At 39.2% G+C, this 22008-nt stretch overlaps 1 protein-coding gene across 3 annotated transcripts in view; it reads right to left on the reverse strand.

Annotated features, from left to right (window-relative positions):
• STT3B (STT3 oligosaccharyltransferase complex catalytic subunit B) overlaps positions 1 to 20889 on the reverse strand; it is a 104594-nt gene extending 83705 nt beyond the window's left edge. For 2 of the 3 annotated variants that reach the window (XM_067005853.1, XM_059077324.2), the window contains exon 1: positions 20094 to 20889. In XM_067005853.1, the coding sequence (XP_066861954.1) occupies positions 20094 to 20404 (311 nt within the window). In that variant the 5' untranslated portion in view covers positions 20405 to 20889. Of the gene's footprint in view, positions 1 to 19710; positions 20024 to 20093 lie in introns of those variants that run through there. The other variant, XM_067005854.1, reaches the window with a different exon arrangement.
• Between the last annotated feature and the right edge of the window lie 1119 nt (positions 20890 to 22008).

Here is a 22008-nt window from a genome sequence, read left to right on the forward strand (position 1 = left end):
TGGCCGTTCTTTGGAGCCTCATAAGGGTCTGTCTGCAGTTCCTTGCCACATGGACTTCTCCAACATGGCTGCTTAGTACTTCATAATGCCAACAAGGACAGTCTCTGGTGTGAGTCCAGTAGTAAGACAAAAATCTTATATAACGTTAACATAATCATGGAAACTACATCCTAACCACCCTAGACTCTGTCCACCACTCTATTCTTCAAAGACTATCAATAGATAAGCTCTTTCAAAAATAAGTCATTCTGTGAAAAAATTCACAGTCAATTATAATTCTAAGAGGTTTTTTTTGCAAAGTGTAGCATAAGATTCTACAAAATTGGCTGGGTTAACACGTATTCACCTCGTAAATGAGAAGGCAACCAGTGCCACCAACAGAAATGATCAATTATGGATGCCAACTGTAAGCGTAGAGAATCGAGAAATAAAGGAAAGGAACAAAATTTCACAGAGATAATAAAAGTGAAAACCAAAGTGTTAGAACACCAATGATTACATCCAGGATTAAAGGTTTTCTATTCCTTCTCTTTCCTTTACCTTGTCTAAGAACTTTCAGGCTACACAAGGTACCAGATCTACATAAATCCCACTAGTTAGGAGACTACATATATACCCAAAATTCACACTAAAGGGAACAGAAAACAACCAAGGCAAGGGAAAAGTACAAAGCAGCAGCTCAAGCTGGCATTTCAATCTACCTTTTATTATTCCTGCCATCTAGTGGCAGGATCAAAAACAAAAGCATGCCACAATGACATGCTAATAAATAAGTACACGAGAGGAAAAAACCCCAATTCACTAACACTATTAAAATGAACAATCTAAATCCAATCCTACCATGTGACACATATAAACACTGTTTATATAATCATATTAAATACACAGCCAATTTTATAACAAACTATGGAAACTCATATGTGAGGATATATTCAAGCCTAATACGATTATAGAGATTCGTATCAGTATGTAAGTAACAACAGCAAAACAATAAAATTTCAAAGGATTACTAATGATACAGAATAAAGAAGTCATTTTTTTACTATTTTATTATCACTAGGTCAATTCTGAAGTTTGAAAAGACCCACAAATGCAAACTGACCACTACCACACCATCAAATCATGACTGATTTATGTAAAAGCAGTTGCTACTGGGTCATAAGACAACTCTCACTAACCTCCCTGGCTCTTACAGCTGATGGGTGGGTCATTTTGACTCGAGGTCTTCCATAAGCAGAAAGCATGCTGTATGTATCAGATGGACAAACTACATGTTTCTCTACTCCTGAGCAACAAATGGAAAAAAAACAAGGGTTGTTCAAAAACTGGAAATGTCCTGCAGAACTTCTCTGTACCACCCCACTTAAGGTGAAATGCATTACAAATCAAAAAGATATCAGATCTCACAAGAACACACAGAGCAAAACTACTTTCAAACATATATCCATATTTTAGTTCTCTCTCAACTTCTGCCTTAACTGGCAATGATAGCTATCAGTTTTCTTAAGTATCCATTTGAAAAAGGAGTATGTTGGGCTTTATAAAGGACACTTAATAAACTGAAAAAATGATGAGAAGCTGGCACCAAAAAATTATATCAAAATAAGTATCTTAATGCCATTTAAAAAAATCTTTAAAAAAATTTCTAGGATCACATATAAAAGAGTGTATTTGAGGGCTTCCCTGGTGGCGCAGTGGTTGAGAATCCGCCTGCCGATGCAGGGGACACGGGTTCGTGCCCCGGTCCGGGAAGATCCCACATGCCGCAGAGCGGCTGGGCCCGTGAGCCGTGGCCGCTGAGCCTGCGCGTCCGGAGCCTGAGCTCCGCAATGGGAGAGGCCACAACAGTGAGAGGCCCGCGTACCACAAAAAAAAAAAAAAAAAAAAAGAGTGTATTTGATAAATTAAAATTATCCAATGATATTTTTTGCTCAGTTAAATGCAATACAGACTGAAATCTAAAAAACCTAGACAAGAGGCAGATGCACACGCCTTCATGTATTCTTTCTCCCTATAAAGCGCACGTGCGCACACACACACACGTGTATGTGTAATACACATTTTAGTCAGGCACACATTCATATATAATTGCAACAAGATCTCCAACAAATGTTATATATATAAACATGTTCATTTACATTTATTTATTGTTATTAGATATTATCTAACATTGCCATTATATAATTATTATGTAATATACTATATAAATAAGATTTCCAGCTAATAAGCATTTGATATACAAATATGTATTATAATACATATATTTAAGTCAAGACACATGTTCATATACTATATAAATTAGATTTCCAACTAACAAGCACTATCTATAGTAATAATATCCCATGACCCACAATTTGCTATGATTAAAGAACCAAAGTGGTTTTGATCAACTAATAAATTCAAAAGCAAAGCAAACATTCAGGGGGAAAGCAATACCAAGAGATAAACTAAAATAAAACGGCCACTCAAAATAAGCAATGTATACAGGCCTTCTCTGGACATCTTAATTTTTAAGACCTAAGGGAAGGCATATTCATAAGCCATATTGCAATGTTAAAATCTGACAAATTTCCAAGTACTGAAGAGCTGGGTGTCAAAATACTCAACTTAGTCACCAAGACAAATTGGGGTGATGGTATAAATGAGCAGATACTTGTTTACTTATGAAAAAATATGTACGCTCCCATTATAATGTGGATATACTCGATGTTCACAATGCAGTAATTCTTTCAAACCTGCAAGCCTGTCAGTCCTAGTTGTAGCTCTGTGACTTTGAGAAAGTCGCTTAGTATCATTAGGCCTCAGGTTCCTCATCTATCAAATAAAGCAGGTAGATCAGTCTTTCCCAAACTGCATTGCACTGAACATTAATTTTAAAAAAAGCTACAGTGATTCCTAAATTAAACACGTAAACACTATATTAAATAAAATCAATATTGTGTTCAAGAACTTATCAGATTTTAACATGCTAATGTGTACTGTAAATAAATGGATGGGGTATTCAGTTTTTTCCAAATTTAAATTATCATAGGTTATTTAGTTTTGAACTACAATTCCTGGGATATGTGTTCTGCAGAATACACTTTGGGTAAGCACTCTAACAAATAATTTATGTTCTCTTCTAGGTATGAAGTTCATTCTACATTCCAGAGGGGGGAAAAAGTGATCCAGTTGACCAAGTTTTAGTCACCCCATTTTCAAACAAAGTGTCAGCAAACATACTCAAGCAGTTATGGAAGAATAAAAGGAGAGTGATTCAATTTTCTCCTCCCTTTTGACCCACATTTCAGGCTTGAGGAGGAGGTGCTAGGAAATAGTGAACTATAAGAAAGTTTTAGTGTCCTTCACATATCAAAGGTAATTTTATTAATTTCTATAAACTAATAACATGTATTGAACTCCTCAGAAAATAGAATGTTTTTGGTATACTCTTATTTTTAAAATGTGTTTATTCTGAGAATTACAAATACATTTATTTTATTTTAAATAAACTTAATTTTTTTCCCTCTTTTCTACAAATGGGGTTGTACTATACTCAACCTGGTGGAATCTAGCTTTACACTTTTTGCCAAATTACCTGACACCTATACTTTATCATGGGATTATAACAAATGTTATATGTCAGTTTACTTCTTGAGGAAGGGTAACTAATTCTCATGCAGGACACTGGAATTGGAAGAATATGGGGCTGGGAAAAATAAAAATGAATGAGAGGCTCAGCCTTGTGATGGCTGGTATCACTGGTGGAAAATAACATTTCTGCCTCCAAGTCCAAAGATGCTCTGAATTCCACTATGTCAAAAATCCCTCCAGTTAAGTACAACTACTATTATCACTTTCATTTCTGCCTTTGATCTTGGACCCAAGAAACCTGAAGTGACAAGAAAATAAGTCATGCTGCCTGGAGCATTGCTTTTACACTGGAGAGCTATACTGAGGTGCCTGTCTTCAACATATAGAACTGTAATGATCAGAAACTATACTTGTACAAAGAACAATTTCCCTAAATTTGACGGTTGGGAAGAAGTGTCTACAAGTTTATTTCTGTATACTGTGCATTTGCTCAGGCATGAGAGAAAGCTGCCTCATTTTATTCAAAGCCTTACATTGTAGAATTCAGAATTGCTCTATAGCAGTTTCAGTTTTAAAGCAACTCAGCTGCACTTGATGCGTGCCTACAGCGTTCTTTTTAAAGTACATATGGCAAATATTTGAACACTGTGAATAGCTTTATTAGAATTCTTATTAAACATTCTGACCACAACACTTATGAATCTTAATTTTCATGATAAACTTTGTAAGTAGGGTTAGTCAAGGAAATCTCCAATATCAGTCAATTCCTTTCCACTGTGTTCTGAGAACTCCAGCAAACCCTTGAAGTGAGAGACTGAGTGAAGAACTAGTTTGGCTATCAACACAAGTGTTTGAAATGTACTGGCAGATCATGAATGAATGATCCAACTGAATAATTTAGAGGAAGAAAAGTGAGGACTGGGGAAGGCAGCAAGACTAGAGAACTTGGACCTGCATGTACTGGTTCCAGCTCCGTCACTCTGGCATCACCAGGCCTGTTTCCTAACAAAAGCCAAACTTTATCTAAAACATTATAATTGACCATAACTGAATTTTAAAAACTTGTAAATTTTCCCAAGCGTCAATCGTTTTTTTTGGGGGGGAGGTGTAACAAGCAGATTGATGTCATTTCATCATGCCATTTCATAACTGTACATGTTTGCATATGCTATTCTTTATACCAAAAATATCCCGAGGCTGGCTGACTTCAAGGCCTACTTTCTTAACATACTACACAGTACTGACTCTTCTCATCTGTAAAATGGGGGTAATAAAACATCTATCTCACAGGACTGCTTAAGGACCAATAAGCCACAAAATGCAGTAAGATTTGCAAAAACTTTAACCTACTTAGTATCACCTCCTGCTCACACACCAAAATACAAAACAACCCAGTAAAAAAATGACCGAAGACATAACAGATATTTTACAGAAGAGGAGATAAAAATACACTGTGGTAGCCAGTCTCCTAATATGGCCCAAAACAATTGTCCCTACTGGTATATGCACCTTCTCCTTTGACTCAGAGATTGGCCTGGCAACTTCCTCTCTCCAGCCACTTTCTTAGAACCCAGCCACCATGCTGTGAGGCAGTCCTAGCAGCGCCACCCCCCCCCCCACCATCGTGAAGGAGTCAAAAAAGAAAAAGCCCAGCTGACCTCCCAATCAAGACTCCAGATGACTCTCAGCTGTCCACATCCCAGCCATTCCAGCCCCGGCTGACTGCAGCCTGTTGAGCCCCCGATGACTATAATCATCCCAGCACCAAAGCTGAAGCAGAAGAACCTCCCACTCAACATAGAGATTGCAAAATAATGAAATTCTGTTTTGCCACTAAGTTTTGGGTGGTGTTTTATATTTTTATAAACAACTGAAACATATTATGACAAAATTCCCAGGTATATACCCTAGCAAACATGTATACATATGCATCAGAATATATAGTTTTTAATGTTCACAGTAGCATTATTTATTTATAAAAGCAAAAAACAGGAAACCCAAATATTAATCAACTAGAAAGTGTAAAAATGCAAGTCAGAAAAGCTTATATGTAGGATACTATTTTTTAAAGCTCCAAACAAAGCAAAACTTAGCAATATACTGTCTAGAAATACATACATGAACTTTTTTTTTTTCCCCAAAGGAAATGTTAAATAGAACTCAGGATGATTGTTTCCTAGTGCTAAGAGGAAAACTAGGAGGATAGGCTAGAGAAGGAACATGAATGGATGTGAAATTGATAATGTTTTAGTTCTATAGTTGGGTAAGGGTTTCACAGGTGTTTATCATTATGTTCATAATTACATATATGGGTATATATTGATATATTCTTTTATATGCAAGTTGCATTCTCAATATAGTTTTACAAAAATTTTATTTATAATACTGAGGCCAATTCATATCCCACAATTATGACATCCAAAAATTATTACACAAACACTTTTTAAAAGTCTAAATGATTATTTCAGAAGGGAAATCTTTTTGTTGTTGTTGTTTTAAATTGTTTATATCAGATACTTCATTTAAATGCAGTAAATTATTTTAACAACCAAAATAAAGTATCTTAAACAGGAGAAAAGATCTCCCTTTCTAATGAAGTGACTGACTCATTTTTAACAACCTTCAAAAAATATCCTTATATTTAAAAAGATTTTAGTTGCGCCTCAAGTTCATTTTCCTACTTTGAACAAATGACTGGACTTTACAGGTTTTTTAAAATTTATTTATTTATTTTTGGCTGCGTTGGGTCTTTGTTGCTGCGCGTGGGCTTTCTCTAGTTGCTGTGAGTGGGGGCTGCTCTTCATTGTGGTGCACAGGCTTCTCATTGCAGTGGCTTCTCTTGTTGCGGAGCATGGCTTCTAGGCACACAGGCTTCACTAGTTGTGGCACAGGGCCTGAGTTGCTCCACAGCACATGGGATCTTCCTGGACCAGGGATCCCGTGTCCCCTGCATTGGCAGGCAGATTCTTAACCACTGCACCACCAGGGAAGTCCTTTTACACAGTTTTAAGATTACAGTTCATCTGCTGCACATTGTTTCATTATCCTGTTCTTTCAAATGTCAGAAAGCTGCTTAGCATATTAAAACAAAAGTCTTCTTTAGCTAACTAGAATAAAAATGTTAGGATTGACATTAAACTTCCATGAAGCAAGTTTATTAAATTTTTTAATTTAACATTCAATATTTTAATTGTCAATTTATTCAACAAACCCTATTCAATATAACAGATTTTTTTAAAGGCACACTGATGGATGAAGGCTAAAAAAAAAAACATTTTTAAGAAAAAACATCTTGTGAGATCATTACAGCACATCAGGTTTAGGACTCACAGGAATGCTGTTATTATTACATGGAATAATAGTATAATTAAAGAGCTGATTAGTCATTTTGTTAGAGCTCAATCCATAGTAAAAGAAGATAAATATATATCTTGGTTTACTTAACTCTTAAGATCTAAAATATTCAATGATCCTCCCAATGACTAGACATAGACAAAACTATTTCCACTGCAGACACTTTAATGGAGACAAGCAACTTCATCCCTAGAATTTTTATTTAGTCTTTAACCTCTTATGGTAAAGTTTAAATGAGATCAGAGCTGGGATGGCTTCCTACAATGTTGCTTAATTTCCATATAAATTACCTATTATCATAAAGTTAAGAGCCAAGAAACTAAATGGATCATTAATCTAATCCCACCCAAACTCATCATTTGTATGATTTAGTATATTCTAACTAGTGCCTGTGTATACAATGATCATTTCTATTCTTCCACATCAAGATATTATTTCTCATGTTCAAATAAAACGTCAACTTGTGAATTTTACTTCTGTTGCTGACATCTTTTTTCATTTATCATCTCAAAAGTTAACAACACTGGAACTTTTATCATTCATATGATTATTGGATATTAACTTGTCTGTATTTTCTTATTCAATGTTCCTTAACTAGTGAGTTAAACCTTGAGACAGAACTTTTACTCAAGAGTTGTTTGTATTTGGAAGAAATACTTCTGTAACTAAAATCTCCCTCCCTTAAAGTTCTTCCTAAGGTATCCATCTATCCAACTAGCCATCTCTCAATTGCTGATGGCAATCACTGATGCTCACATAAACTACTTCTTTTTTTTTTTTTTTTTTTTTTTTTGTGGTACGCGGGCCTCTCACTGTTGTGGCCTCTCCCATTGCGGAGCGCAGGCTCCGGATGCACAGGCTCAGCGGCCATGGCTCACGGGCCCAGCCACTCTGCGGCATGTGGGATCTTCCCGGACCGGGGCACGAACCCGTGTCCCCTGCATCGGCAGGCGGACTCTCAACCACTGCGCCACCAGGGAAGCCCCTAAACTACTTCTATAAGCATTATCACCTCCTTTCTTCAACTCTTTCCTTCTTAAGATTAAAATGACACTTTTATTGAGAGCAAGATTTTGATGTTCACTGTAAGAGGTTCACCATAGCAATTCTAGTGTGTGTGGGGGGCTGGGGTGGGTGGTGTTTTTCAACACCAGCAAGCAATTCTCTGACACCATGTGCATGTTCTACAATTCAACTGACACTATCTACCTGGAGAGAGCATCAGATCTCACAGGTTGGGGCTCAGTCCTGCAAGACTGTGCACCCCATCAACTTCATATGCCAATCAGAAGTCCAGGTTGTCACCTGTGCTTCTAACCAACTGGCTACAGATGGGAGGTCCAAGAACCCCTTGGGTTGGATTAATATACTAATATACTAGCTCACAAAATTCAAAGAAATATTGTAGATATAACCAGTATTTTGTAGATATAACCAGTTTTGTATAAACCAGTAGATTACTGGTTTATTATAAAAGGGTAGAACTCAGAAACAGCCAGATGGAAGAGATGGTATGTGGGAAGGGGTGCGGAGCTTCCATGCCCTCTCCGAACCCACCACTCTCTCTCAATCTCCACATGTTCACCAACCTAGAAGCTCTTCAAACTCTGATCCTTTTGGTTTTTATGGAGACTCCATTACATAGTCATGACTGATTAAATTATTAGCCACTGGTGATTCCAGTGATTAAATCACCTCCGGCTCCTCTCCCCTCCCCAGAGGTCAGGGGGTGGGACTGAAAGCTCCAACCCTCTAATAACCGGGGTTGGCTCCACTGGCAACCATCTCCCATCCTTAGGTGACCCAGGGGCTTTTCCAAAAGTCACTCATTAACATAACAAAAGACACCTTTAAAGCTCTCAACATTTAGGAAACTCCAAGGGGATTTAGACCAAATATGTACTTCCTATTATAAATCACAATATGCCAACTACACACATGATTTTCCTGACAGCACAGTCAAGTCCAAGGTTTATCAAGGTATTACACAAGCACTTCCTGTACTATTACTATCATCAGCAAAACATAAAATGTGGTTATCATTAAGGATAAAGGACCCATGTTAATATAAATTGAACACTCACTAAGTTCCCAATATAATGTAGATATTCTGGGAAGAAAATTTTCTTAAGGATCTTCCATTTGTCTTTCTATAGTAACAATAAAAATAAATTGTTGTTATTATTATTTATTAGAGGGGGAAATGAGCACCAAATCACCACAAAAGTATCTCGCCAATTTAGGCAAAGAATGCCAATTTAGGCAAAGAACAAATAATAACTTAGTCTCCTTGAGTGTTTTTACATTACACGTGTTAAAATCTTCTTCAAAATGGCTCTGATCTATTTAGTTAAATGAACAGTCATAAAATTTAACTGAAGTAAGTCTACTTTATACTGAGATTGATAAAACTTGTACCTATACCTCATGTAAAGCAGATAAGCTATCCTGGATTGTTATTTCTGAAAGAAGTATGCTGGGCATGTTTCCTAACAGTTAATACATTTCAGAAAAATATCCCTACTTCCCTGAAGAAGTCACACAAGAGGTATACTAGAGGTGCTAAAATAGCTTAAATCATTAAGTTGGACCATTATCCAAATAGAGCCTAATTCAAAGTTTCTCTCTGGCATGTATTACATGGGGTTTGGGGGAGAAAGGGTAATAAGTATATCTTCCTTATGATACTTGATTTGAATTTTAAGTTTGAATTCTTTAAAAATATTGATTGACTACATTGGAAGTTTGAAGAAAGACAGTCCTAGATTTAAATTCTTCTTCAGCTGATAATGAATTAACCATATAGTTAACCATTCAAGTAGCATGGGTTCCATACTAATGCACAGCAGAAAAATACCAACCAATTTGATCAAAATCATTCTGACCAATAGACAGAAATGCATTAGAAGCATTCATATTTATTTCACTTAAGAACTGCTTTCTAATTAAAAGCTCATAAGCTGGAATCATGTTTCCAACAGTATCTTTAAATCACTTGCTAATATATAATGACAAATTCTCATATCCTAATAGATTCTAAGTTCCTACCTAAAGATCAATGACCTTTTACCATTCTTTGAATACAACTTTTTATCCCCTCAAGACAGTTTCTGAAAGGATCCTACTACTATCATACCTCTCCCATTCTTCCTGAAGACTAAGACAACTACTAAATCAATAGAGATAAAGATATTGAGACAGGCTGGGACCTGGGACCCTTTACTTCAGTGCTTGCACCTGGACAAATATCTCCTGGAGCAACAGAATACAAAGAAACTGTAAGGGACTAAAAATAACCCTGTGCAGGCTCAGCTGGGGCAAATTATGAACAACATGATATAAAGCAGCCAAAACCCAACGGCCATTTCTGAGATGCCAGGACCAAAAGCAGGTACTGTGAATGATTCCTGCACACAGTATCACCAAGGGGGTAGGAACACCACCTAAGCCACCCCTCTGGCCCGACCCACCAATCGCGCCTACCGTCACCCCTAAGGGACCAACTCGCCCCCACACTCAGGGAGCAAGGAAGGGATCCCGTTACTTATTTTTGCTCCCTCCTGCTGCAGCACAAGTCCCAGTAAAGTCTTGCCTGAAATTCCTCGTCTGGCCTTGTATCCGTACCTACTGATTAAAGAGGCCTCGTATCAATTTCTGATTGAAGAACCCAGGTCGGTAACAATATGGGAAAAGAACAGAAGTGGTGGTCGAGGAAGATTGGAAGAAAGCAACAGGAAAAACAACATTCAGAGAAAAGAAAGCTATTCAAGAGCCCATGATATCAACACAAACAAAATCACACATAACCCAGGGTCAACAATCCTCTACAAAAATACCAGTACATTAAACAGTCCAGTCTTAGGGTTTTCCTAAATTCCTATAGTTCAGATCCCCTTTCAACACTCTTTCCTTCTTTCTTTCAAGAACTAACTACAGCAACTCTTTTCCTTACATAAATTTTAATATATATTCTGTAAAATGAACAATAGTTGGTAAAAGCTACAGTTTAAAATCCAGTAATTCTGCATTTACGATTATTTGATTATCATTTAGCTCTTGAAAATGATGTCTCCTCCCCACCCAACCCTCTTTGCAGTCTCAGTGTCTGTTGAAAGATTAAACCTCTCTGGCCAGTTAGTACCTTTAAAAAACTTGTCAAGGTTATCTAGAGACAAGGTTGACTAGAGCTCAGTGTTCAACCATGAGACAATCTTTTTATCTCAAGTGAAGACAAAGATGCCTTCTCTTTCTAACAGATACTTCCTGCTGCAAAAGAGCAGGCAAACTCCTCGGTGGGTGAGAAGCCTGGTTAATCAAATTATTGATAAACCTTATTATCCACATACACTCAACAACCCTTTGATCAGTGAAGATGAATCTTAAAAACAATGATAAGCAAAAAAAGCAAGACACAAAAGCCACAAGTGCATTTTTCTAAAGTTTTTAAATAGGCAAAACTAAATTATATTATTTAGGAATGCACTCAGAATTATACCACCTAGGGGAAAAAGCAAGAATGTAATTATTGTAAAGTGTGTGGCATGGAAGGGGATGGATTGAGAAAGCACACACCAAGAATTCTGCGGTTGTGGCAATTTTCTTGATTATGTGAGTGACAGTCACATGGGTGTTTATTTTATAATTACACTGTATATACTTTTCAGAATGTGTTATATTTCACCATAAGTGAAAAAATTTTTTAAAGACTGAACATCTTCTCACTGATAATAAAAAGTCTCTGTAGAATACATTTCTTTTCTCATTTATGTAAATATTTAAGACATTTTCAAAGAATAACTCAAAAACTACAACAGTGCTACCTTCCAATAACTGTACTCCATTATTTTTCCTGTGGATTACACAAGTAAGATAGTATAATAATTTAGTTTAACAATAAAACTTCTTAAATAGGGTGTATTTTTCTTTACAGGAGTTACTGGTGTTAAAAGAATAAGCATGAACTGCTAAGAGAGTAGATCTAAAAAGTTCTCATCACAAGAAAAAAAAATTGGGGGTAAACTATGTTAAGGTGATAGATGTTAACTAGACTTACCCTGGTGATCATTTCAAAATGTATACAGATATTAAATCATTATGTTGTATATCTGAAACCAATGTTATATGTCGACTCTACCTCAATCAAAAAAAAAAAAAAAAAAAAAAAAGCATTATGGTCACAAGTGAGTTTCCAGGCATGATTCTTTTCACTAACTCCACTCATCTGGCCAGTAACAAACAATAATTTAAGCTGCACATATACTGGCACTTTAGAAATTAATTATGAATTACTATATTTTAATTTTTTAAATATGGGATTTACCTCGTGGCTCAGTGGTTGAGAATCCGCCTGCCAATGCAGGGGACACGGGTTCGAGTCCTGGTCCGGGAAGATCCCACATGCCACGGAGCAACTAAGCCCGTGCGCCACAACTACTGAGCCTGTGCTCTAGAGCCCGCAAGCCACAACTACTGAGCCCGCGTGCCACAACTACTGAAGCCCGCGCACCTAGAGCCTGTGCTCCACAACAAGAGAAGCCACCGCAATAGAAGCCCAAGTAGCCCCCACTACAGAAAGCCCGTGCACAACAATGAAGACCCAACACAGCCAAAAAAATAAAAATCAAATCAAATAAAAAAAATAATAATAAAATAGTATAGAAAAAAGTATGTGCTGTAATATTATCTATCCATCTATCTATAGAAAGAGAGAGGAGTCCAATAATTTAAGTTTAAAAACCAAATTCACTTGAAGTCATTTGCAGGTTGCAGAGTTTGCTAGATAACATTAAAGAAAAGAACACCCATAGTATGAAGAAAAATCTTTACCTGAGAATAGCTAATAAACCTGCAAGGCATGAAAAAGAAATTAAAAGGAAACCCCAGAAGAAACATTGCCAACTTGGTTATCAGCAAATCGCTAATACTTTACTAAGAGAAACAAAATTTCTTTATGTTTTTATGCATTAATATTTCCCTTGGGATGAGAAGAAAAAATTAAGAATGAAGAAAAAAAAGTCAAAAAATATAAGTTTGAAAAGTTAAACTATGGAAACTATTAACTTATGGAAATTACAGATAACTGATGCAGTTTTTAAAATCACTAGTTCTAAAGAAGTCAAACTTCACACAAAAGCTGTTTCCATGACTAAACTTGAATTGCCAACATGTCCCACACTGTCAATTTAAAGTGAATGGTAGGGACTTCCCTGGCGGTCCATTGGCTAAGACTCCTCGCTCCCAATGCAGGGTGCCTGGGGGTTCAATCCCTGGTCAGGGAACTAGATCCCACATGCCACAACTAAGAGTTCGCATGCCACAACCAAAGATCCCGCATGCCACGGATTTGATGACCTAAGACCTGATGCAGCCAAATAAATAAGTACTTTTTTAAAAAAGTTATCTCTAAAAAAATAAAGTGAATGGTAGACACTAACTTCCCCTCATCTTCTGAAGTAACAATTTTCAAACAACTCAAAAACTTCCTCTAATGCAAACACGTGCAAAGAAAACGGAAAAGAATCTAGCCAAGCCACAACTGTACTACCTTAGAAAAAGTACTTTACCACCCTGGCAATCAGCTTCTTCACCCAGAAAACAAGCCAATCCAACCAACATATACTCTAAAAGTCCTTTAGTCTATAGAATTCTGAGTCTACTCCAAAAGTTTAACTTCCACCCCATAAGTCTCTTAACTCAAATGGCTTAATATTTCCAACCTCATTACTGTGAACTTTTTATGGACAAATGTAAATGAAAACAACATTCAGTTGGATTCAATCATCTTTCCCTCTCATTCAGCTATTCCCTTAAAAGCCCCTCTAAGAAAATTCCCTAGTCATTCATTCAGGTATAACAACTTTATGCCACCATCAACTCTTCTCTCTTCCCTACATCAAAACAAACAAAGTAATTAGCCATCATCCAACTAATGAGTGTGGTTAGCTGGAGCAGGGACTGTGCCCAGGGCATTTTGATAGGTCAATGTGTTAAGACTTAAATCAGGGCAGCTGATTTTAAAACATTAAATTAAATGGAGGACACGTTCATTTAAGCCTGCCTTGGAGGCACAGAATGCAATAAAAAGGACATAGATTTTGGAGAACAGGTGGAGACATAGATTTTGGAGAACAGGTGTACCTGTATTATTCAATCCTTGAGAGGAATACTGAATTGAAATATTTTTTATCTACAGAAATAAAAGATGTTACCTGATCTCTTCAATTCTAGTATCTAAAACCAAGTTATAAGACAAGGTAAAAAACTAATTATCTACCACTATTTAGAACACATGTTAAAGTTACCCTGCAATACTAAGTTCCAAAGAAAGAAAAAAAGTCACAGATGATATGGTCAACTTAGTGTTCCAGTCACAATTTTCTAGAAATTTGTTTTCCTAAAAATAGTACAAACTTCTCCAACATAAAGACACCAACTCACATCCAGGTTATACTCGAAAATATGTTTAAATGTTTTTCATTTAAAACTATGAAAGCACTTTTCCAAAGAAATAAAGCTCCAAATAGTAGTTAGGTTCCCTGGAATGTCTACAAATGCCAGTTAACGTACATTTATCAATACTAAAATATGAGACCCTCGAGCAGTTGCTCCTATTCTTCCAACCCTGACCTAACAAACTTTTTTTTTTTTTTTAAATCTTATGGTATTGCCACTTTCTATCAATTTCTAAATCCCTGGAAATTATTCATGTAAGAAAAAGGTAAAGTAAGGACACAGAAACCTTCTCAGAAAAGAGTAAGAGGTTTAAAAACAAAAAATGTCCACCAGAATAAGGCAAAGCAAATAAAGGAGTGAAGATGGAGTAGCAGGTTAACCATTTACAATTTTTCCCTTTCAACAGTATTAATTTGCCCATATAGCATAGTTGTGGTCCTACATTATTTGAAAATGTTTTCCTATCTTCCTATTTATTGTAGGGACTGACAGAAGCCACTTTTGCAATTATACATAAAACTCCATTAAGCATTTCATGTGGATAAAACATGGCAAAGAAAGAGCATAAGACTCATCACAGTAAGCAACAGGCTGACCAATAAAAGGCTTCTAATAATTCAAAAGAGTTTAGGAGTTCCACATAAACTAAATCTAATAAAACCAACATCAATATCTTTCTAACAACTTCAGAGTTTCTCCTGAGACACCAGATTCAACAAAGTCATTTAACAGACTTGGGCTAATGCAATGACGTATGATGTAGGTTAGGTAAGTTACCAACCAAAACCTAGGATGATTGAATCTGGTTCTAACTTGCACTCCAATCAAAGACGATATATAAACAGTATTTATACTCATTATATTCAAGTATGGTAGAAAATAAATGCTACCCGGAAATAAGAGCTCCTCTTTATCATGGAGTTGAGGAACAAAGATAACATTCTTTACATTACAGTGAACAGTACACTATCGGTATCCTACAAGTAAGATTTAAAAACAGTAATGGACAGATAAAAAGATATGATAAAGCAAATAAAGTAAATACTAACTGTATAATCTACATGTTCAGTATGAGTGTTCACCGTAAAAATCTTTCAACTTTTCTGTATGCTTGAAAATTTTCATAACAATTAGCATTATACCGGTCTATTGAATTGTAGGGTGCTCCATAATTCAAGTTAACTGAAATATTGTCTTTCTCTAACAGCACTAAGTTTGCAAAGTAAACAAATAGAGGAAAAAAATATGATTCGGTCACTGGAGAATATTAATCTTTCCATTATTTCTGAGAGCACATATGCACTGATTAATAAGATATCATGATGAAGAGAACTTTTAATATTTTCTCTCATACCCCAAAGCACCCAAAACTTATTGAGATCATAAAAATCAGAGATAGATCATAGACAGACTAGTAAGTTTCCTCATATTCATAATAACTGGGTCAGAGCCTATAATGCAATTCCTTATTCTAAGTTTCTATGACCAACGTTGTCTTTATGCAAACTACTCACGGCAGTATGTGGTGTGCAGTATTATTCAAGTTAGCCCTCAATGTATGAATACTCTATAGAAAGAAAAAGTTCCAAAGTGGTTGCTGACAGAGCCTAACTCCCCCAGAACATACCTCAGGAAACCCAGGATTACTACCTATTGGAGCCACCACACTCACCCAATGGGAGGAGGTCCAATCCCATCATCCAACCCAGCAGCTCAAGGCACTCCCTGTACCTCCTCCTTGAGTGTTCTTATAATGTAGAATGATCTCAAGAGCTCAAGGCTAGAAAAGTTTTAAATTACAATGAAATCAGTGACAGTATACAGTAAGTCCCCTACATACGAACGAACAAGTTCCGCTGCAAGAGAACGTAAGTCTAATTTGTTCCTAAGTCCAACAAAGTTAGCCTAGGTACCCAGCTAACACAATCAGCTACATAGTACTGTACTGTAATAGGTTTACAATACTTTTCACACAAATAATACATAAAAAACAAACAAAAAATAAAACATTTTTAATCTTACAGTACAGTACCTTGAAAAGTACAGTAGTACAGTACAACAGCTGGTATACAGGGGCACGTTCCCATCTTTGAAAGTTCCCAACTTGAAGGTTCGTTAAGTAGGGACTTACTGTACCTGTTCTGAAGTGCATTTGGACTGCTGTTGCTAATGATTCCATAAAGTGCCTTTTTAAGATTTAGGGATGTTTCTAATCTAAAGTTTGTTTTGTTACCCATTTTATCTTCTTCAGAACTGAGGTCAATAGCCTCTTTTTGTCATCTGCAAAGTGAAGAAAAACATGGAGACCTCAAAGTACAGGAAGTGGTCCCCAACTTACAAACAGCTTATGTTCCAAAGGTTTATCACTCCTTTGAAAACATGTTCGTACTAACCTATTTATACCATAGTTTCTATGAAAAATTGCACCCCAAGTTTCAACTCTAAATTGCAGCTTTCTGCCCTGCAAAAAGGCATCTGCTGCCCTTTTACAGCTAACTGCAGCCAAAACTCAAGGCTCAGAGAATTCTCCTTCTAGGGCTCCAAGGAGAACCCCCTACAACCTGTGCAGGCGGGGGGGGGGGGAAAGCTACCACAATTTAACAAGATAATGGTTATGGGAAAAGCACCTGGTTAATATGAAAGTATTAATACTTACAACAAAAATAAGTAGAAACTACATTCTGCTCCAGATAAAATTAGGTGCTGTTGAAATAGTTGGTCAACCAAATGTTTGCCAAGTACAGACAATAAATTCTCAAACTGTGTCCTCATGTCTGATAAAGTCAACTGATAAGGGAGGAAATTACTAAAGTGAAGTGGTGAAGATATCATTACCAAAAATGTGGCAAAGTTCTAAAAAAGTGCAGTGTACTTTAAAATTCAATAAATACTACTGAACATCACATACCAACCCTCATAACAACTGGTAAGATTTATAAAATAACTTGAATGACAAACTTAAAAAACAAGTATAACTTTGTGACAGTGAGTCACCACCTTTGGCAGCTAACTAGAGTCTTACGCAATTTAAGTACTAATGTTAAAATTTACAGACATAACTCACAATCATCAGAGAAAGTAAACTTTTCACTAAAAAGATTTCAGAAGTGAAGTCAGTACAGAGACATGAGAAAAAGGGATCAGGGAAGGCCAGAATAAATTGGTTTGTGGATACACAACCTGAGAGGAACATTTAAACATTATTAAAGGTTCATGTTACTACTACATGTTAAAACAGTAATCTGAGAGACTCCCAAGATAGTATAACACTAGAATGTTTGTAGAATCAAAGTGCTGGTGGTACTATTAGTAGCTTTGAAGGAAAACCACTTTTAAAATCCAAATTTTTCAACAGGAATGGATTATAAAAATCAGATGCCTAACTGAGATCTTTGAAAGACATGAAAAGAAAAACATAAGTGAGCAAACAAGAGATTTTTTTTTTGACTGAAAATTCTCTCATTAAGTCACCTGAATTATACTTAAGACATTAGATTTATACTGGCAAATCTCCATTCACAACAAAGGATAGGGACAGTTCCTTTATTATAAAAGGCTATTTACTACTAGTTGGAATTACCTAACACTATGAACATAAACGCTTAACCAGGAATATAATAAAACATATATATTAAAACTACCAGTAAGCCAAAAACCTACATTAAGTAGGTCTTTACGACTGAAGAGGTTTATATACCTTTAGATTAGAGTATATGAATTAAAATTCGAATGCAGAATGTTATTCGTTCTACTAAAGGATGTTTCTGAAATGTTTTATACACATAAAGATGCAAACAAATTTTTGTGAGTAAAAAAGGGTTATGCTCTCCAAGCATATTCTTGAAACTAGAGAAGAAATCAACTTTTAATTTTTTACCGTATTGAATAAAATAAAACTTATCTGTGAAGCAACCTGATAAGACTTTTCATGATTATAATACTCAATTTTAGTAGAAACTCTTTGCCTCACTTGATGCAGATTTCTAATCTTCCTTCAAAAATTAGGAAAAATATCAATCATCTCATCATTCAGTTGTGAATTTTTCTGAAATCCTTAATTTAAGCCTCAATGTTACTACTAAACATTATGCAGCCTTCTGTTTATAAAAATGATACTCTCCAGAAATATTATTCACAATTTTTGTTACCCGTAATGTTTGGTCAACCATGCACTTCTGCTCTTGCAAACTGAAAAAACACAACTTTCTCTTTTTACATATTCAGCAAAACATTAGCAGTTTTCATTTTTTGGTTTCAATTTCATTTTTATCTAATTTGCTTATGTGTTTCAAAGCTAAGACTAACAAAACTCTGTCTAGTTCATAAGCGTCACAGTAATTTATTTTCTTCTGTGATTCCAAGTAACACAGAAGTTGTTTTTTTAAAAAATCAAACCTCTAAAATGGAATGGAAACGTTTCATGAAAGCATGTCACAGCTGTTAACTCTCTACCTAAATTGGACTCTCCAGAAGTGGACCCCTCTGGTGTTCAACAGATGATGATGCACTACCAATTTTTCTATCTGTAACAGAACTTCAATTGGTATTTTAATATATGGGTAACTCACTCCCCCAAATATTTATTATCCATATATTTATTAACTCTCAAGAAGATTCTCTCTCTGTACTTCCAATGACAAACATCCTCAAGTTTAGTTGGGCTTAATTATAAGGAAGTAAGATGAACTCAAGGGTGATGGGTCAAGAAGATGAATTAAGTCAGTTTAAAAGGCACAGACTAGGGCTAAAACAAAAAACAAAGAAAACTTAACCCAGGTTGGTCAAGTTGGAAAAAAAAATTAAAGCACTCTTCCTATCTCAATAATTCACAGACCAGTGAATTAAGTTAGATAAATTAGCTAGTGCTCTTTATGCGGTAATTTCCTAAAACATTCAGGTCAGTCCCTGATACAATGTGAAACTTCAGTATTACAATCCAGGGCTCCCCATCACTATGGTACTGTTTGTTCTCTAATCCACAAACCTTCCTGCAGAGACCAATAAAGGAATTAATGCAACGCTTTCGGATATTGTGCAGGGTGACAGTTTGGCTCACAGAGTAATGAGCCTGGTTTAAAAAGTAGCCCAAGATAATAGTGGACCGGTGAGGTGCAAAGTGCACTTAAAGGCTTGAACAAAAGCCACTCTTGAAAATATCTAACGTTAAATAAGCGTCCCTAGCTTTCAGATCACTTTTAGGGACCTTATTTCCTTTCCTCCAACACCTCACTCCCTCGCTTTTTCCCTTCCCGTCTGAGAGCCAAGAGAGACACGGTAAAAGCGTGCAACTGCGAGGCTGCGCCAACGAGGCTCCTGCACGTCTGGACTCACCTCCAACTGCAACAGGGCACCCCCTGGGCGAGCCCATCCCAACCGGCCGAAAACGCGCGCGAGAAGCTGAGAGCAGGAGAGAGCCGCGGGCGGGGAGGCGGGTAGTCCCCCGCCCGGCGCGGCGGGTCGGGCTCCGCGGGCCGAGGCGGCTACGAAGAGAAGCGTTCGCCCTTCTGGGAGTCTGCAGACTCGCCCAACCCGGGTCAAGGTCCCGCTCGGGCCCCGACGCCCCGCCTCGAGCGGCGCGGGGGAAACTTCGCTTGCAGGAGGAGGCGCGCCCGAGCTCGGGAGCAGTGGCGGGTCCGGGCAGAGCGCGGGGGGGTGGGTGGGGAGGGAGGCGCCGGTCCCGGGTCCGCGGCGGGGGAGGGGCGGCGGGCACTTACCACGGGTCGAACTCGTGGATGATGCTTTCGAAGCGGATGACGGCGAAGAGGCGCGAGCTGAAGCCGGCGAGCCAGGCCAAGAAGAGGATGGTGAAGGAGAGCAGTGACTGCCAGCCGGCCGGCTGCGACAGCCCCCCGGACAGCCCCCCGGGGGCCGGCTTCGGTGCCGCGCCGCTCGCCGCCTTGTGCGCGCACTGGGCCCCGGGCCCGTGGTGGCCGTGCCGGCTGTTTCCCAGGGCCATGAGGCCGCTCCACGGGGATGAGTTGAGGGACGATTTGTGCTTGCTCTCCGGGGCCGAGGACTCCGCCATGTTGTGCCCCGGCGGCGGGTCTCGCTCCGCGCCGCCGCCGCCGCCGCCGCCGCCGCCTGGTCCGAGGGGTGCTGGGCGGGGACCCGGAGGAGGAGGAGGAGGAGGAAGAAAGAGGAGGAGGAGGGAAGAGAGCCGCGCGCGCCCGCCCTTAGCGCCGCGAGGCCGGGGGACGGGGGGTGGAGGCGGCGGCGGGGAGTCTCCTCCTCAGCAGCGGCCGCAACCGCCGCTCTCTCAACTCGGATGGCCCCTGCGCCCCTCTAGCCATCCGTCTTCCCAGTGCAGTTGCGGCAGCGGCGAAAGCCGACGGGACGAGGGCGCCAGAGAAAGAGCAGGAGCAGACGGAGGCGGCACCACGGCTCGGAGCAGCAATGACATTCCCCCCACACCCGCCGCCCGCCCCGCCGAGAGGAGCAGGAGGAGGAGCCCCCCGGAGTCCGGGCGGAGCTCAGGGTACCTCTGACTCCGCCCCCGACCCAACAGGAACTGGCCCCTACGCCTGTCACAATGCGACAGGTCCGTTAGGGGGCGGGCCCAGAACCGTGGTGCCGGCCAATGGGGGCGCGAGCTGGGGCGGGGCTTGGCCCAACTGTTCTCCCCTTCCCCTCCCGGCCTCGCGCCCGTTCGCCCGGAGCGGCCTGGCTGCGTGGTTATGGCTTCATTGTCAGTTGAAAGACGCAGTTTCGCGCGCCTGTATTGGCGGCCAGGGGGGGCGCTAGGCGGCTCCGCGCGTTGCTTGGAGCTGAGCCGGGCCAAGGGGGCGGGACGTGGTCGAGGACAGACTGGCGGCCTCCTTTACAGCCAGTTTAAAGGACGCAGGGAGCGCACGCCGACTGGCCGGGTGCTCCGCGGTCGTGACTTTTAACCTGCTTTGCGCGGAGCGCCCGTCACGTGTCCGGGCGCGCAGGCGCGCAGTTCTAGTTCCCCGCGCGTGGGTCTGGCGCGTAGGGATCTGCCGCCTGGGGCTCCCCGCTCCCGGCGCAGCGAATCACCAGCCCGCGTGCGCGCCACGACCATTCCAGTGAGCTGCGCCTGGCGGCCTGCCTCCGAGGTCCTCCGCAAGGGCACGTTTGCCGGCGCTGGGAACTCATCGGAGCCGGCAAACAAGTCCCTAGCTCGGGAACGACCCCGTGGGACAGGCGAAGTGCGACTTTCTTCGGCTTTTTTCACATCTTGTATTTTCCTGATTGCAAAGATAACGTTTGTTCACTGGAAATGTGGGCAAATGTAGGAAATTGTTAACAGTTGCATACATTCCATCAGACGAGTGAAACTTTCTGTGGACTTTAAGCTGTTACCCAGTCCTCTCTTCATCAGGTGATAGCGAACTGCAGATCCCTGTACACGAATTTTTGCACGGCTAGTTTGTATTTTTACAACTTTCTCCCCGTTCACCCACGCATCTGCCCCCGCAAAAGAAAGTGCTACCCGGTAGACTAAACTCAAAGCAAAATGAGTTTAAATATAAGTTGAGTAATAAACTTTATTTCAATAAAAATTTATATATATATATAATATATGGAGACTAGAAGTGCTCTGATACAAGCCCCAGGAAAGGCACGGAGCTTTCAGTATGATCAACACTCCGCAAATACTTGATTAACTTT

The sequence above is a fragment of the Kogia breviceps genome, chromosome 10, assembly GCF_026419965.1.
Source record: "Kogia breviceps isolate mKogBre1 chromosome 10, mKogBre1 haplotype 1, whole genome shotgun sequence".
Lineage (NCBI taxonomy): Eukaryota > Metazoa > Chordata > Mammalia > Artiodactyla > Physeteridae > Kogia > Kogia breviceps.